Source organism: Periophthalmus magnuspinnatus, chromosome 11 (assembly GCF_009829125.3).
Source record: "Periophthalmus magnuspinnatus isolate fPerMag1 chromosome 11, fPerMag1.2.pri, whole genome shotgun sequence".
Lineage (NCBI taxonomy): Eukaryota > Metazoa > Chordata > Actinopteri > Gobiiformes > Gobiidae > Periophthalmus > Periophthalmus magnuspinnatus.
The window spans coordinates 31,268,487-31,287,026 of NC_047136.2; the positions used below are offsets into that span (position 1 = coordinate 31,268,487).

General features: G+C 42.6%; 1 protein-coding gene across 1 annotated transcript in view; it reads right to left on the reverse strand.

The window, feature by feature from the left end:
* The window catches only part of ppp1r9a (protein phosphatase 1, regulatory subunit 9A), a 137,465-nt gene that overhangs the window by 9,792 nt on the left and 109,133 nt on the right, over positions 1 to 18,540 (reverse strand). Inside the window, exons 13-19 of the mRNA XM_055225249.1 lie at positions 12,415 to 12,586; positions 10,206 to 10,266; positions 10,022 to 10,057; positions 9,414 to 9,462; positions 8,237 to 8,350; positions 1,719 to 1,742; positions 30 to 212 (exon numbers count right to left, since the gene is read on the reverse strand). Coding sequence (XP_055081224.1) covers positions 30 to 212; positions 1,719 to 1,742; positions 8,237 to 8,350; positions 9,414 to 9,462; positions 10,022 to 10,057; positions 10,206 to 10,266; positions 12,415 to 12,586 — 639 coding nt within the window. The remainder of the gene's footprint in view (positions 1 to 29; positions 213 to 1,718; positions 1,743 to 8,236; positions 8,351 to 9,413; positions 9,463 to 10,021; positions 10,058 to 10,205; positions 10,267 to 12,414; positions 12,587 to 18,540) is intronic.

The following is an 18,540-nucleotide window of genomic DNA, read 5'->3' on the forward strand; positions in this document are numbered from 1 at the left end:
CCAAAAAGTTGATTTTGCATAATGAGTACCTTGAGGTCAGTGCTGTCCAGCTGCAGTAGCTGTTGTCCGTCAATGTCCTTGGCAGTGAATTGTGGGATATGGAGTTCCAGTCCAAGGCCTGTGAGCCAGAGGGCCACATGATCAGGAGTCCAGTCTGGAACACTGCGGCTCTGTAGCTGGTACTGTTGGAACAGCTGGGTCTCATCCAGGACCTGAGTCAGATGGGGACACACGGAGCACACACTGAAAACTGGAGGTATGGATTAGGTATTAGGTGTATGTTAAAGTGCATATGACAGGTTAGACCACTAATTTTACTAAAACACAAATAACATCATTATATTTAAGGGTTACCTAAAAAAAAATCACAATTGTTTTCCCAGACTGGCCATTTCTTAGGTTTAAAATTGTACTTACTGGTTGGAAATCACAACATCACATTAGGGAATTCCTTAACAGTTACCTAGCAACCATGTCATGTGGTACACTCAGCCAAAACACCTCTAATGTACACAGAAATTATTATTTGACACATAAATTACAATGAAACTGTTTTGGATATAATTCTGCCTAGGGTGATGCCATCAATATGTTTTAGAACGCTGTACTTCTAATTTTCAACTGATTTTTTAAAACCTTTTTTCACAAACTGCTTCTTGATTGGTCTAAAACTATAATTTATATTTACAACAAGTTACCACCAAATTAAGCCAAAATTACAGCATCATAAAAACCTGTCATATTTAAAGGTGCTGAACCAGATTTTTACTGTCTTAAAGAAGACATAATGTGCTTGTGTCTGCTATGTAGCTATAATGTATGACATCCATGAATCATTATGTTATAATTTGGACATTTTAAATTGTAATATTCTAATATTCTATTCGAAAACAACTTAATTAAAGAAAGCCTGCTGGCTTCTGTGTTTGGAAAAATGTGGTGCCCAGTGGGAGCAGACGTCACTGTAAATGTCATCATAACAAAGACTCATGTAGCTGTCTGCACCTCTGATCAATAGCTACAGATAACACTAGCTTTTTCATTTTTACCAAAATGACTATGGGACACTGCCGAATCCTACGTGTATCCCAGATTCAGAAAATAAAACTGGAGAATGAGAGCAACTACAGAGCAGTGCATGTTTACCGGTAGCAGTGAAAACAGGGGTTGATTAGGAATATGGCGCCTTGAAAATAAACGATTGCTCAAACATGCATGAATCACTCCAAATAAGCTATAGCTATGTGGTAACTAATATCCATAACACAGTTGTTTTAAGTCCAAAAAGCACATTTAAAACTCAAGATTCAGCAAAATGTTTTAATAACTTTTAAAGATTATAACATTTCAGAAGCAGATTTTAAATCTAATTAAAGCTCTTATGGTCACTAGTTACCACATAGCTGATTGAACTTTCATTTTTCTTTTTATTATTCTGCAAAGTCTATGGGAAAAATTAATGAGAAATTCACCGGAGGATGGGCAGTCAATGTTGAGCTCCATTGGTCAGATATAAATGATGAGGGCTGCATTTCTGCATTTTCTTCATGGATACTTCCTATATAAATAATGCACACAGGAATACTGTTTGCTGAGAGAATGCTCCACTACACTGTACCATCTAACAGCAGGACAGAGGACAGATTGAACATGCTCATGGGTATTGCGCATGTTACACAAGGGGACTTTTCATGCAGACACATCCAGTGTGACCTCACCTCATCATCGATCATGTCCAGACTCTGAGCAGCACAAACACAAAACCAAACTGTTAAACAAAACTGAGAAAGTACACTATATATCTTGTCTTGTAAGACATATAGTAAAGGAACTGTATGTAAAGGAACTGTACGTAGCCTGCACAAAGATATTATAATCCCAACTGAACCTGGGCTGGGGTTGCTAGTGTCTTAGCCTGCAGGACATATACATGTTTTTCTCATTCTTAGTATTAAGCTTATTCTGCCCACTTTTGCCGTAAATGTGACTTAACTGTTCTTTCTTTATGGTGGCACTTCCGGTGGGAATCTCATTCATGTGGGAATCTCATTCATTTCAGCCACTAAAATATGATATTATATTATAAATATGATATGATATTACAACAGTATAAGGGTCACATTAAAACATTTATTATGAGGGCACTAGGAGAATAAAGCTGTAACATGTAACTTTAAAGTCATACTGTAACAAGAATAAAGTGGAAGCCAGAAAAAGTCCTAATTTTATGAGAGAAAAGTCATAGTCAAAATAAAGACAACATTTTATTAAGAGACTGAAGAAGACCAATCTGCCACCATATCCAGAGTGCAAAAGAATCACACTTACACACATGGACAAAATTGTTGGTACCCTTCGGTTAATGAAAGAAAAACTCACAATGGTCACAGAAATAACTTGAATCTGACAAAAGTAATAATAAATAAAAGTTCTATGAAATTTAACCAATGGAAGTCAAACACTGCTTTTCATGCTGACGCACGCTGTCTGGAAAAGGAACCCTTCAAACCTGAGACAACTGGAGGCGTTTGCTCATGAGGAGAGGGCCAAAATACCTGCTCCAGAAGTCTCATTGACAGTTACAGGAATCATTTGATTGCAGTGATTACCGGTGAGGGACTAATTAAAACCATGTCTAGACCCTGGAAAATGGCAAAAATCAAGTAGCAAACACGACCTGACATGCCAGTGATGGATATCAAAAATCAGAACTCAATAAGCTCTAATTGTCACTGAAGGCCCCGAGAAAAAATAATGAAAGAAGACTCGGTAGCGCCCCCTCAAACCTTGATTTTCATGGGGCCTAAGGGAGCCCGACTCGGAAAAAAATCTACGTAAAAATCAGAAACTCCCATAAAAAAATATAACATGTTAGGACATAAGATCAAAACTCTCGATCGGAAACCACACTCTTATCACCACTGTCCAATCCTCCAAAAACACAATCTACTGAACTGGGAAAACATGGTCAAATATGCTCATCTCTGTCTCGTATATAAAATCATTCATGGCTTATCATCTCCTCCACTCACACAGTTTATTCACATCAGGACCTCTGACCACAAAAGAACCAGAGGGGCATCGAGAGGGGACTGCATCATCCCAAACAGAAAAAGTCTCTTTGGCCAAACCACCTTCTCTGTGAAAGCTGCCCATGACTGGAACACCACCCCCACCACAATGAGAAGTCTCCACTTACGCCTCATTTAAATTACAGTTAAAGAAATGGTTAATTGAAAATCTGTCTTGTCACCACTAACATCCATCTCGCGATGCTCCTGTCTCCATCCTGCCTCTGTTTGAGTTTTGTTGTATGTCTGTTTGTGTCTGTGTGTGTATGTAGACAACGGTATGTTGTGTTTGTGGCTGAAAATGAATGTATGTGGCTGAATGTGGTTTTATGACTATAAGAATGGAGTTTTATGCGACTGTATGTGTATGTATGTGTGTGTAAATAATAACCTTGTTTTTATTCTATTGTATTTTATTTCCTACAGGTTGACATTTTACACCTGTCCCGGGACTACGGAAAAAGCTTATAAGCTGGCATATTTACATGCAAATGTTTATTAATGTGCATTGTCCCTGAAATAAATAAATAAATAAGAACATTTACAAAAAAATTTACAATTTACACAGCTGAGAGTAAAAATACATTATGCCAATGGAAGAAGAATCCAAACCTTTTTCAACATAGAAAGATGAAACTTTGCAAGGCAATAGCCCATGTCATGAAAAGTAAAAACCTCTATTATAACCCCATCCTAAACCCAACAGGAAGTCAGCCATATTGGGCAGAACCCTATTTTTGCAAAATTGTACTTCTGTTACTTTTCATATCTCTACCTTGGATTTTTTTTTAAAGGGTCAGAAATTGGTAAAACTAACCAAGACCCATGTCCAATTAAATATTATTGTTTACATTTTTGATGAATGTGTGGCCAATGTGTAAATCTGTGAATTCTGAAACGTATAAAAACATTTCTCACAGGTGATGTTAAATTGAGTTGGACCCAATTAAACATTTGCGTGCACTGATGACCTGATGTACAAGATGTATTGCTATGACATAAAACTGCTCTACAGCGCCCCCTTGAAAACTTCAATGGGATTACAAAATGTAGCTTGTCAAAGACTATTGAAATTTGGCATGTACAACTGTCTTACCATAATGAACAAAAAGCCAATGAGGACTTACCTAAATTTTTAACTGTGTTGCCAAGGCAATACCCAGCATTTTTCATAGAAATACATGGGTTTTGGATAACTGGGATGAAAAAAAAAATGATACACTTACCCACATCATACTGAACAAAAAAACTAAAGAGGACATAACTCTATTTCCAACTGTGCAGGTGTGACAATGTTAAAAATAGTTTCATTGGAATGGATGGACATTTTGCAGCTCATCCAAGCCGCTTCTTCAGTTCTGGTCAGATAGCTAGTGGACACTGCCTTATATTTATCTGAAGGAAGGGGCTAACTACACTGAAACTGTAAACAGGCTTTTGTCTCCAGTTTCAAGATTTGGAAGATTTGCAACCCTTTGCTGCACATGTTAATATTGTGGATCCAAACATTATTCAAGTTAAGTTCACACGGGAAGAGGCCAAGGAGAACAAACTGGCCTTCTTAAATTGTGCAGTAACAATAGGAGAGGACCGGTGTCTCCAGGTAGAAGTCTCTAGAAAGCCTACACATACGGACCAATACCTGCTGTTTGATTCACACCATTGTTCAAATGGTACCCATGAACACAGAGGCAAAAGTGAACACACGTGGAGAAAGCCCTCTCTGCTTGTGGATATCCAAAATGGGCCTTCAATGGATCTAAGAGAGCTATAAAAAAAAAACAACAACAGGGAATGTGAACCTAGAAGGATAGGTGTAACTATTCCTTACACAGGGGTTGTGTCTGAAAAACTTCAGAGAATTTTCAGACAGTATGAGATTCCTTTCTTTTTCAAACCCCAAACACTTTAAGACAGAAACTGGTTCATCCAAAGGACAAAACCCCGGGCCATAAACAAAGTAATGTGGTCTACTCCGTTCAGTGCAGTGTGGAGTGCAGTGAGCATTACACTGGAGAAACTAAGCACCTACTCCACCGTCGCGAGAGTTCCTCTGGACCACAGTCTGCTGCACATCTCCATCTCAAAGACACTGACCACTCCTTTGAAGATAGTGAAGTTCAGATCTTAGTCAGAGAAAAGAAATGGTTTGAGAGCGGAGTTAAAGAAGCTATTTTTGTAGGTAATCCTTCCTTAAGCAGGAGAAGAACTATGATTCCATCTTCAGACCAAATACAAACAAAGAGAACAATAGGGGTTTGTTAAAGGTTGTATAGGGTTGTTTAAAATGAAACTGGAGACAATAGTTGTTTACAATTTCAGTGTAGTTAGCGTCTCCCTTCAGATAGATATAAAGCATTGTCCACTAACAATGTGACTAGAAGTGAAGAAGCAGCTTGGATGACTCCTACAACAATTTGTCCAGTTGACAGATTTAAACTTTGTCTTTTGCTATGGATCAGACCTGAATGAGTGAGGGATTACACAGACATTAACAACTGTTGAATCATCACCCCAGGGAGGGACGCCTATGCACCTCTGTGTGTAGCTGAGTGCTCCTGGGCAGGACACTGACCATGCCATACCATCCACACCCAAATACAGGTGTAGGTGTTTTGGAGGATTCTGGTCACCCCATGGGAAGAAAATGTAGCCTAATTCATTCAATTCAACACTTTGTTATTCATGTGTACAAGTGGAAACGTGACTAATTTGCAGTGGCAATGTGTTTAATAACTTACAAACATATGGGACATGTAAAATATCTAGATTTCAAAGTTTGACATCTTTTGTGGGAATTTATGTAAGAGTTTAAGAGTTTAAAAGCAACAGTCTTTTGCAGTCTGCATGTCAACTTTATTTTTTGTAAAATTACATCTTTCTTGGCAACTTTAATCTCAAAATATTACTTTATTCTTGTAAAATTACTACTTTTTCTGGCTTCAACTTTATTCTCATTAAATTACAATTTTAAAGTCGAAATGTTATTACTTTATTCTCGTAGCACCTGCATAATTTATTTTTTCAGTGTGACCCTTACACTATGATATAAAGTAGGTTGATTTGTGTAAAATGTTCAATGTTCATGTGCACTAACAAGTCAAGTACTACACTGATTCCCTGGGAGGCTTTAAAATGCTCTTGTAGTCCATATAGAACTTATTTGCTGTCAAATGATGATGACCCAAATGACGATGGCAACGTCCACAGCAACTTCCAGAATATGGTGACTATGGACAGCATATTTCTGCAACAGAGGCACTGATTAATGATTGGCTGCATGTGCAGGTTTAAGTATCGCCAGATAGAGAGAGTTTGTTTAAACCAACTGGATTTTACTATTGAAACAAACAACCCAAATAATTGGCTCATGTGAGGCTTATTCTGCTTTCTTGAGAACCAAAATGCCAAATAATAACAAACGACTTCGCCAAGCTTTTGTAATTAAAAATAAATCAAAATAATAATTACAAAAAATTTTTTTCATACAGTTCCTTTAAAAGAGCCTATTACTGCCATTAAAACATTATCCATTTCAAAATCACATTTGGAGCAGGTTACAGTCTCATTTTGAACAAATACAACACTCAGCTGAAAGAAAGTGCTCTGTGTTAGCTAAGGTTGCATCTTCACCTCTCATAATTATATAGATCATATTTTTTCCACATTTTAAAATAGACAGTTTATTCTATTACGATCAGTATAGACAATGTATATATCACTGTACAATGGCTTGTAAAAGTATTTATCCCTCTGGAACTTTTTCAAATTTTGTCAAGTCACAACCACAAATTAAAATATTTAATAAATAAATAAAAGATGCAGTGTGCAAAAGTATTCAACCCCCTAAGTCAATACTTTGTGGAACCGTGTTTTGCTGCAAGTCTTTTGGGGTATGTCTCCACCAGCTCGGCACACCTACAGATGGAAAATTTTGATCATTCTCTTCAAAACAGTTCAAGCTCTGTCAGATTTGATGGAGACCATTTGTGAATTGCAGTTTTCAGATTTTGCAACAGATTCTCAATTGGATTCTAACACATGAATATGTTTAGCTTTAAACCATTCCATTGTCGCTCTGACTTTATCTTTCGGATTGTTGTCCTGCTGGAAGGTGAACCTTCGCCCAAGTCTTTTGTAGACTCCAACAGGTTTTCTTCCAAGATTGTGTTGTATTTAGCTCCATCCTCTGACCAGCTTCCCTGTTCCAGCTGAAGAAAAGCCCCCCCCCCCCACAGCATGATGCTTCCACCACCGTGTTTGACTGTGGCGATGATGTGTTCAGAGTGATGTGCAGTGTTTTCCTTCACACGTAGCATTTTGCTGTTAGGCCAGACAGTTTGAGTTTGGCCTCATCAGACCAGAGCACCTTCTGCCACATGTTTGCTGTATCCTCCAAATGACTTCTAGCGAACTGTAAATGAGACTTCTTATGGATGAAGTATGGATGGTTTGGTCTTATGGATGGTTTCCAACAATGTCTTTCTTCTTGCCACTCTTCCATACAGACCAGATTTGTGTAGTGCACGACTAATAGTTGTCCCGTGAACAGATTCCTCCACCTGAGCTGTGGATCTCTGCAGCTCTTCCAGAGTCACCATGGGCCTCCTGGCTTCATCTCTGATCAGTGCTCTTCTTGTTCGTTCTGTAATTTTTGGTGGACGGCGATGTCTGGGTAGGTTTGTAGTTTTGCCATACTCTTTCCATTTCTGGATGATGGATTGAACAGTGCTCCTTGAGATGTTCAGTGCTTTTAGATCCAAGCCCCACTTTAAACTTCATCACAACGTTTTCTCTGCCTTGTTTTGTATGCTCCTATGACTTCATTTTGTGGTTTGCTCCCCAACACTCTCTTAACAAACTTCTGTGACCTTCACAGCACAGCTGCATGACAAGATCACACGCAGGTGGACTCTTTTATTAGTCATTAGGTCAGCATTCAATCTTTACAAAATCATCAGGCAGCTTCTAAAAGCAATTGGTTGCATTCAAGAAAAAGGGGGCTGAATACTTTTGCATGCAGCACTTTTAAGTTTTACATTTTTCTTTTAAATTTGGAAATCTTGTAAAATTGTTTTTTGTTTTTTTTTCCATTGTGGTTGTGACGTGACAATATGTGAAAACGTTTCAGGGGGATGAATACTTTTGCAAGCCACTGTACGTACCTCGTCTGAAGACAAGGCCAGAGTGGAGGGGCTCAGCCTAGCCCCGCCTCTGACACCGCTGATCTCCACCGAGCTGCTGCTGCTGCCACTCAGGTCTTCACTGAGAGATGGGCCCTACAATCATAGCACACCTTCGTCAAGACTGGAACCAACCACAACCAGCCCAGCCGGGTCAACCACAACCTGCCAGGTTGACTGCTACCAGCCAGGTCAACAGCCATGTTTTTCTCAATGTTTTCCATAAAGAGAAATTCAGTCAGGTTAGTTTGATTGTGATAAAAAGGGGTTTAAAAATGTGAACTACGGCAAAGACTTTATAAGCACTTTTTAAAAAGCAATTTTAAGAGATGAGAGCAGAGTCTATGTCATGGTAAAGCTAAGAAGTAGCATATTAACCACAAACTTCCTGTTTCTTGAAAAATAAAATGCTTCATATATGCAGACGAAACACAGCAGACATAGTTTGATCTTAAGAGCAGCTTGTACAATATGTCTGTTATGGGGCTTTCTTAAACAGCAGTACATTAACAAAGTGTGCTGTATATATATTTCTGGAATTAATTTATTTTTTGGTTAGGAACTGTTCTGTGGAGGAAATAAAGTGTATATGATTGCAGCACCAAACTGTTTTTTCTCTGTAGGGAATAGGCTGGCAATGGTATACCATTTAGACTGAATCAACTGATCAGACAATTAGCTTCAATGTGCTTCTAGTTATGATCAGTGCAAGACCAGGAAACACTCATAGCATCTTTAAGGCAGAGGTGGGGAGTGACAATAACTTGAAACGATGTTTGTACTTGATTGCTTATACATTTTTGTTGTTGTTTTTTTTCACCCTCTCCACAAGAAATTTTCAATGCTCACCTCTGCGGCAACTGCTTTTTATTTCCAATTTACCAATAAGTGTTAAAGAGACCACAAGTGCCCTAAAGCAAGCTGACAGAACCTCTAGTATCCTCATACATTCTCTCCGACATGTGTGATTCTAGTAGATTTGGATGTGTTAGTAGTGCAATTCCAGTGTTAGCTTATATGGCAAAAATCTGATGCAGTACCACGTAGTATGAATAGGAGAAGAAGAGCGGCCAGGTGAGAACAGTCTGCCCAATACAAACACATCATTAATCTACAAATCATAATCAACAAGTACAGTGTGTATGTGACGGTTGGTTACCTTAGCCTTGAGTTTTCCTGGGCTGTCCTCTGCAGAGGAATCTGTGGACCTGCACACACATGCGCACACACACGTCACAGTTCTGCACTACTACATTGTCCTGTTTTATTACACTCACTATGTTTTCATGCACAGGGATATCCAAGAGTGTAAATAACTGAATCCAAATTGTCTTTGCCCTCAAAACATGTGAGACCAATCTAAGGGCAGGTCAAAGAACCGCATAGGTTCAAATGGGGGACTATGAGGCTTTCAGGTGTCTTTAGTATGTCAATTGCAAGAGACCAGGACAATATTAGACATGTGTGGACATGTGTGCACTCATTTTAGATCACTAATGAACTTGTGAGTTTCTAACTTGTCTCAAAAGTAAATGGTCTGTCAAAAGCTGTTATAGCTACAAAGTTTTAAAGCTAAAGCTAAATTACTAGATGGATCTGGATGTCTCATAGCCCCCATTCACATCTATTCAGTTCTTTGACCTGCTGTACACTGAGACAAGGGTGGTCTGACAAGTTTTTGATAAAAGATTATTTGAATTCTATTATTTAATGCACTCTATGTTCTCTGTGCATGTTAATGTAGTGACTCATGGACAGTTGTCTCACCTGTTTCCGAGTACTTTAGTTTTTCGGGGAGATGACCTGAAAAATAAATAAATAATAAATAAAACAATAATAATAAATGTATCTGTAATAAGATAAACAGGGGTATAAGGTTGATGTCATGTTTTATTGTGTGCTTTTGTTATCTGTGTGTTGTTGTCTATGTGTGAGATGGAATATGTCTCACCCAGGCTTCAGAGCCTGAAGATCCTCCACTCCTCGACAGGGGCTGGACCTTTTTAGAGAGCCTGCCACACCATCAAAAGGTTTCACTTTAGTAAATGCTTTTTAATTATGCATTTTTAACCAGACATATTACAATAACAAATTTAGAGGTGTGATATATTTCTTAGTTTTAGTAGTAAATATAGATGATAACCGATAATACTGAAACCAAAGTAAAAGCCGAAGTTAACTATCAACTGGACAAAAAATTGTTCACTCCAACAACGTTTTTTCCAATTGATAGATTTAACTTTGGCTTCGGCACAGATAGCATCAAAACCCTCTTAAGTTGCCTTCACAATGTAATGGACTGGATGGCTCTAAACGTTTTAAAGCTAAATGAATCAAAAGCAGAAATTGTAGTATTTGGGGATTTATCTGATGCCAAAACTTCTCTGGGGTCTTTGAGTTGCTACTGCTATCAATCTGCCAGAAACAGGTGCTGTTTGAGACTGCTCTTTCAAATTTGACCAACGGTCATACCTGCCTCACACTGACTTGGAGCGTGTCATTCAAGCCTTCATCACCTGCAGATTAGACAACTGTAACTTCTTGTACTTTGGGTTGGACCAGGGCTTTATCCACTGCTTACAGTTAGTCCAAAATACTGTGGTGCACATGCTCACGGGGGCCAGGAAATATGAGCGCATTTCTTGTGTGCTGACCTCTCTGCATTGAGTCCCTGTCAGCTTAAGGGTTGATTTTAAGATTCTAATTATGTTTTCAGATGTCTCCATAGGTTGGTACCTCCCTATCTCTCTGAGCTTCTGTATGGTCTGCTGATCTCATGTTCCCAGTAGAACATTGAGATTAGCAGACCAGATGATTTTGGAGGTTCCAAGATCCCGACTAAAAACAAGAGGGGACAGGACTGGTCCTAGACTTTGGAACAATTATCGTCTGTTTATTAGAACAGCGTAAAATATTTTTAAATCTTTGTTGAAAACAATTTTTTATTGGCATAGGCTTCTAACATGAGCTGAGTGGGACTCTTGTCTTCAATTGTATTTGTATTGTTCTGGTGTAATGCCAGGGGGGGCGCGTATGACTCCGCGTATGACACTGCAGTGTCTGTGTAGACCCTCATTCATCCAGGTCTGATCCATAGCAAACGACAAAGCTCAAATCTGTCAACTGGACAAATCGTTGTAAGAGTGAAGACGATTCGCTGCTCACCCAAGTTGCTTCTTCAGTTCTGGTCAGAATGCTGGTGGCCACTGCCTTATATCTATCTAGGGGAGGGGCTGACCACACTGAAACTGTAAACAGCTATTGTTTCCAGTTTCAGCTGAGACTACCCTTTTCAGCCCTTAATGACCCTGCTATTGTTGTCATTGTTCTGGGTCTGAGGATGGAGTTGTAGATGGGGGAGAGATTATGTCCCAGGCCCCCATTTCTGTTTAAGGAAGGATTCTCTTTCCTAACAAAAATAACTTCGTTAACTCCTCTCTCAAACCATTTATTTTCTCTGGCTAAGATCTGAACTTCACTATCTTCAAAGGAGTGGTTAGTGGCTTTGAGATGGAGATGCACGGCGTACTGGGGTCCAGAGGAACCCTCCCACTGATGTTGGTACATCCTCTTATGGAGTAGCTGTTTAATTGCTCCAAGGTAACGCTCACTGCACTCTTCACTACACTGAATGGAGTAGACTACACTACTTTGTTTATGGCTCGGGGTTTTGTCCTTAGGGTGAACCAATTTTTGCCTTAAAGTGTTTGTGGGTTTGAATAAGACAGGAATCTCATAGTGTCTGAATTTTATTTATATATATATATATATATATATATATATATATATATATATATATATATATATATATATATATATATATATATATATATATATAAATTCAAGTCCAATGTTTGTTTAAAGCTGTCACAGTAGGTTTACTGAGTGAGCAACTAAAATAGATAATAACTCAAGCTAGACTCGGACATGTACAATAAGGACTGAGACTCTGAGACTTACAATGAAAGATCTGAGGACTGAGTGACTGAGGATTTGGGCATGACTCAGACTTGAAAAATGTGACTTGACTAAAACTCTGCCATATGTCAGCAAACACAAGAGAGAGATGTCAGAAAGTAATTTTTTAACAGTTTGAGAACATTTTTTCATAAATTTTTGTTTAAAAAAATGTTATTTTGTGTGATATGACTGACACTCACATTGCCCTCCTGTGCTGCCTTTAGGGGGAGTAGTCCTTCTAGGGGACCCCTCTATGCTCCCGTGGCTCCTGGCAGTGTTCTCCAGGCCTCTGCATATGACCCCTTCACAGGGTGCTCCACTGCACACAGAGCCACCGTGACTGTGGGCTGGACTCCCTGCTCCCTCTGACACCTGAACACAATACAAGGTAAAAAATATGTAAAAAAAAATATTATGATTTCACTTGTATTATTGTATTATTATTGTATTATTAGTTTTTAGTATTAGGATCATTTTGCTGTATTATGCTGTGCAATGCCTTCCAACTAAATATTCTGCTGAAAGTAAATTTTATATTCAAATCCTCAAAGAAGCCACGCTTTGCATTGTCAACAGAGCTGCAAACCCAGAGTTTTGTCAACAGAGCTGCCTTCTTTCTAGCTTCGAGCTTCATGATAAAGTCTCCTGAAATGATTTTCATTGCACAGATATTCCTTGTGATGTAACGAAATGCCAAGAGTGCAAAACAGTGGTCAAAGCAAAGGCTGTTTTTACCCTTTGCTTTGACAGGCTTTGATTTATTGTGAGTTTATTTTGTTTGCTACATCACATGTGTGTCCAATCAAAGTTTTGATCCCTTCAGTGACAATCTACAGTGTAAATAACCATAAAATAAAGATGTGTCCAAAGATTTGACTGGCTAATTCATTAAATTAAAAGTCTGATGTATTGGCCTTGCCTCAGGCTGCCCCAGTGGACATTCCTTAACCTGGCTGGATAACCCTCATCCTATTCTCGAGAAGCCACCCTCTACCTCTCTGTCTTGAGTGGGCTCTGGTTATACAGACTTGAACTCTATCTGCAAATGGATACATGCAAGTCCTGGACACATCTACAGCCTGTCAGCCCCGGTTCAGTCCTGATTCAGCCCTGGTTTAATGCTGGTGTAACCGTTAATTATACCCATTGCAGTTCACTTTTGATCAATAGATGGTGCTGTTACGTTTTATAATACCTATAATTTGCTTGGCTCGTTTTCCTTTGTGCATTTCATATTTAATTTTGCTTTATTTATTAATTATTTATGAGATCATAATGTTGATAATTTTTAATTGTAGCAATATTGTAAATGTTTAGTATAGTATTGTAAATAAGAAAGAAAAATAAAGGTTTTCAATTCACCGGTTTGTACCACTAGCAGGCCAAAGTGGTAGGTACTTTTTCTTAATGTTTTTATGTAATTTGTGTGTGCTGTATCTAACGTGAGCCATGTTTTATGTAATATTTATGTTGCCAGTTCTACGGTGTGGACTGTGGAAAATAAACAGTAACATCAGTGAAAAGAACTTGTGCCTCTCGCGTATGTGGGCAACCTGGAATAGTAGAACACTTACCACCCCAGAGAAGGCAGTGAGACGGGCGGTACCAAAGCTACTAGCAAGATGCTACATGCAAGGGAAGTACCACGTGCTCTAATGAAGCACCGCTAAAGTCAAGATAAAGATATCAAATGAATGCTAAGCAAGCAAGCATTCAAGTTTGTGTCTTGGGAGTAGCACATGCACTTGTAAATTACATCTAATCCTAAAATAATAAGCCAAATAGACCAAACAAGTAAAGTAAAATGGCAGATGAAGATAAGGGTACTGTACAGCCCACTGAAGAAGACAATGCGGACCTCCATTCACAATACAATGATAGTGCAGAGCAGACAGCTCTCTGCATCAGCTGATGACACATGTCTACAAGATATTCGTAAAAGCCAGTGAGTACGCACACTCACTGAAAAGGGAAAATCCTTACAAGAGGCTAAGCTAAGTGAACTAACCAAAGATTTTGAATGTCTGTATAAGAAATGGAAATACCCTATAAACTGTTTTAAGAGATGAATGAAAAGTGAAGACATTGAGTTAATTGCTGACGCTGTGAGTGTAATGGATACATTTCAGGCAGACATTTGCAAAACTTATGATGAGATAAGAAAGATTGAAGGTTCTGACATTGAAATCAGAAGAAAATGTGATATATACTGAGCTCTTAGTCAAGCTGCTAAGGCTAAGGCGCAGTGCCTTCTTAAGCAAGATGGTAATCCAGAAGAGATTCCCTGGCCAGAATCAGAGTCAGTGTTCGACAGCAGTTCAAGCAGTGTCTCTTTAGTAATTACCTGCAAGTCAAAAGCTATATCCAGTGTGTCTAAGCGGTTGCCTACAAGCACATCACAACTAAGACAAGAAGCAGCAGCTGAAGTAGCAGCCTCCGAAGAAGTAATTAAAATTATGAAAACACAACACCAATATGAGGAAGAAATCCGAGACCATGAAATAGAGGATGCAAAGGATGGACCCTCTCCTCCTCCCCGCCTGGCCCTCCTCCACCCGCCTCCCTCTCCTCCTCACCTGGCTCTCATCCTCCTCACCCGGCTCTCCTTCTCCTCGCCTGGTCTTCCTCCTCCTCGCCTGGCCCTCCTCTGCCCCCCTCCCTCCTCCTCGCCTGGCCGATTTTTCATGTTTTGTCTGGATTTTCCTGTTTGTTTTTGTGTGTAGGCAGCACGGTGGCTGAGTGGCAACACTCATGCCTCACAGCAAGAAGGTTTGGTTCAATCCCCGGGTCGTCCAGGCCTTTCTGTGTGGAGTTTTGCATGTTTCTCCCCGTGTCTGGATGGGTTTCCTCCGAGTACTTCGGTTTCCCCCATCAACCAAAACATGAACGCCCTTCGAGACAACTGTTGTTGTGATTTTGGGCATTACAAAAATAAAGTGAATTGAATTTAATTGGACCCACCACCTGCGGGAGGAGCCATGAGGGGCGGGTGCGGAGAGATCCGGGCGGCAGTCGAAGACGGGGACCTCGACGACCGGATCTCCGGACATGGAGACTAGCTCTGGGGACATGGAATGTCACCTCGCTGGGGGGGAAGGAGCCTGAGCTTGTGCGGGAGGTTGAGCGTTACCGGCTAGATATAGTCGGCCTCACCTCCACGCACAGCTTGGGCTCTGGAACCCAACTTCTTGAGAGGGGTTGGACTCTCCATTTCTCTGGCGTTGCCCGCGGGGAGCGGCGGCGAGCTGGTGTGGGCTTGCTCATTGCCCCACAGCTCAGCCGCTGCGTGTTGGGTTTCACTCCGGTGAACGAGAGGGTCGCGTCCCTGCGCCTTCGGGTCGGGGACAGGTCTCTCACTGTTGTGTCGGCCTACGGGCCAAACAGCAGTGCAGAGTACCCGGCCTTCTTGGAGTCCCTGGGAGGGGTACTAGACAGTGCACCAACCGGGGACTCCGTTGTTCTCCTGGGGGACTTCAACGCCCATGTGGGTAACGACAGTGACACTTGGAGGGGCGTGATTGGGAGGAACGGCCTCCCCGATCTGAACCCGAGCGGTGTTTTGTTATTGGACTTCTGTGCTAGTCACAGCTTGTCCATAACAAACACCATGTTCAAGCACAAGGGTGTCCATCGGTGCACATGGCACCAGGACACTCTACGTCGGAGGTTGATGATCAACTTTGTTGTCATGTCATCTGACCTCCGACCGCGTGTCTTGGACACTCGGGTGAAGAGAGGGGCTGAGCTGTCAACTGATCACCACCTGGTGGTGAGTTGGATCCGCTGGCGGAGGAGGAAGCTGGACGGACCTGGCAGGCCCAAGCGCATTGTGAGGGTCTGCTGGGAACGTCTGGCGGAGCCCTCTGTCAGGGGGGTCTTCAACTCCCACCTCCGGGAGAGCTTCTCCCTGATCCCGGGGGAGGTCGGAGACATGGACTCCAAGTGGGCCATGTTCTCCACCTCTATTGTTGATGCGGCTGCTCGTAGCTGTGGTCGTAAGGTCTGTGGTGCTTGTCGCGGCAGCAATCCCCGAACCCGGTGGTGGACACCGGAAGTAAGGGATGCCGTCAAGCTGAAGAAGGAGTCCTATCGAGCCTTGTTGGCTCGTGGGACTCCTGAGGCAGCTGATGAGTACCGGCGGACCAAGCGTGCCGCGGCTCGGGCAGTCACAGAGGCAAAAACTCGGGGTTGGGAGGAGTTCGGGGAGGCCATGGAGGAGGACTATCGGACGGCCTCAAAGAGATTCTGGCAAACCGTCCGACGCCTCAGGAGGGGGAATCAGTGCTTCACCAACACTGTTTGCAGTGCGGGTGGAGAGCTGCTGACTTCGACTGGGGACGTTGTCGGGCGGTGGAAGAATACTTTGAGGATCTCCTCAGTCCCACTGTCACATCTTCCGAGGAGGAAGCAGAAACTGGGGACCCAGAGGCGGACTCGTCCATCACCCTGGCTGAAGTCACTGAGGTGGTTGGCAAGCTCCTCGGTGGCAAGGCTCCGGGGGTGGACGAGATCCGTCCTGAGTACCTCAAGTCTCTGGATGTTGTGGGGCTGTCTTGGCTGACACGTCTCTGCAACATCGCGTGGCGGTCGGGGACAGTACCTGTGGAATGGCAGACCGGGGTGGTGGTCCCTCTGTATAAGAAGGGGGACCGGAGGGTGTGTTCCAATTACAGGGGAATCACACTCCTCAGCCTTCCCGGTAAGGTCTATTCCAGGGTACTGAGAGGAGAATCCGACTGATAGTCGAACCTCGGATTCAGGAGGAACAGTGTGGTTTTCGTCCTGGTCGTGGAACACTGGACCAGCTCTATACTCTCCATCGGGTCCTCAAGGGCTCATGGGAGTATACCCAACCAGTCCACATGTGTTTTGTGGATCTGGAGAAGGCATTCGACCGTGTCCCTCGTGGTGTCCTTTGGGGGGTGCTCTGGGAGTATGGGGTCCGGGGCTCTTTGCTAAGGGCTGTCCGGTCCCTGTATGACCGGAGCAGGAGCTAAGTTCGCATTGCCGGCAGTAAGTCAGACCTGTTCCCCGTGCATGTTGGACTCCGCCAGGGCTGCCCTTTGTCACCGGTTCTGTTCATTATATTTATGGACAGAATTTCTAGGCGCAGCCAGGGGCCGGAGGGGGCCTGGTTTGGGAACCACAGGATTTCATCTCTGCTGTTTGCAGATGATGTTGTCCTGATGGCTTCTTCGAGCCAGGACCTGCAGCAGGCACTGGGGCAGTTTGCAGCCGAGTGTGAAGCGGCTGGGATGAGAATCAGCTCCTCCAAATCCGAGGCCATGGTTCTCGACCAGAAAAAGGTGGTTTGCTCTCTCCGGGTGGGTGGTGAGTCTCTGCCCCAAGTGGAGGAGTTCAAGTATCTCGGGGTCTTGTTCACGAGTGAGGGAAGGATGGAGCGGGAGATTGACAGGCGGATCTGCAGTGATGCGGTCGCTGTATCGGTCCGTTGTGGTAAAGAAGGAGCTGAGCCGGAAGGCGAAGCTCTCGATTTACCGGTCAATCTACGTTCCTACCCTCACCTATGGTCATGAGCTCTGGGTAATGACCGAAAGGACAAGATCGCGGATACAAGCGGCTGAAATGGGCTTCCTCCGCAGAGTGGCCGGGCGCACCCTTAGGGATAGGGTGAGGAGCTCGGTCACACAGGAGGTGCTCGGAGTAGAGCCACTGCTCCTACACATTGAGAGGAACCAGCTGAGGTGGCTCGGGCATCTGCTCAGGATGCCTCCTGGACGCCTCCCTAGGGAGGTGTTCTGGGCATGTCCCACCGGGAGGAGGCCCCGGGGAAGACCCAGGACACGCTGGAGGGACTATGTCTCTCGGCTGGCCTGGGAACGCCTTGGGGTCCCACCGGAGGAGCTGGAGGACGTGTCCGGGGTGAGGGAAGTCTGGGAGTCCCTGCTTAGACTGCTGCCCCCGCGACCCGGCCCCGGATAAGCGGAAGAAAATGGATGGATGGATGGATGAAAGAAAAGAGCACAGTTTCTAACAGAAAGCAGAACAATAAAAGCAAAGTTGGAGAAAAAGAGAAAGGAAGTGGAACTGAAGACAAGCCTCCAGTCTTGCTCCCACAAGTAAACACCAAGTTTTCCAAATGTGCATTCTAAACCATTTGTTTCCTCTAAATCTACAGCTCCTACAAGCCCCCCCAAGCTCTTCTGTGGCTCAAACAGCTGGCCTGTTGAAAGCATTCGATGAAGCTATAACTGTTAACAGAGTCCCAATCCCCGAGCCTGCAGTCTTCACAGGTGATCCACTGCAGTATAATGATTGGAAGCTGTCCTTTTCATTAGAAGACCGCAAAAATCTGCCAATACAAG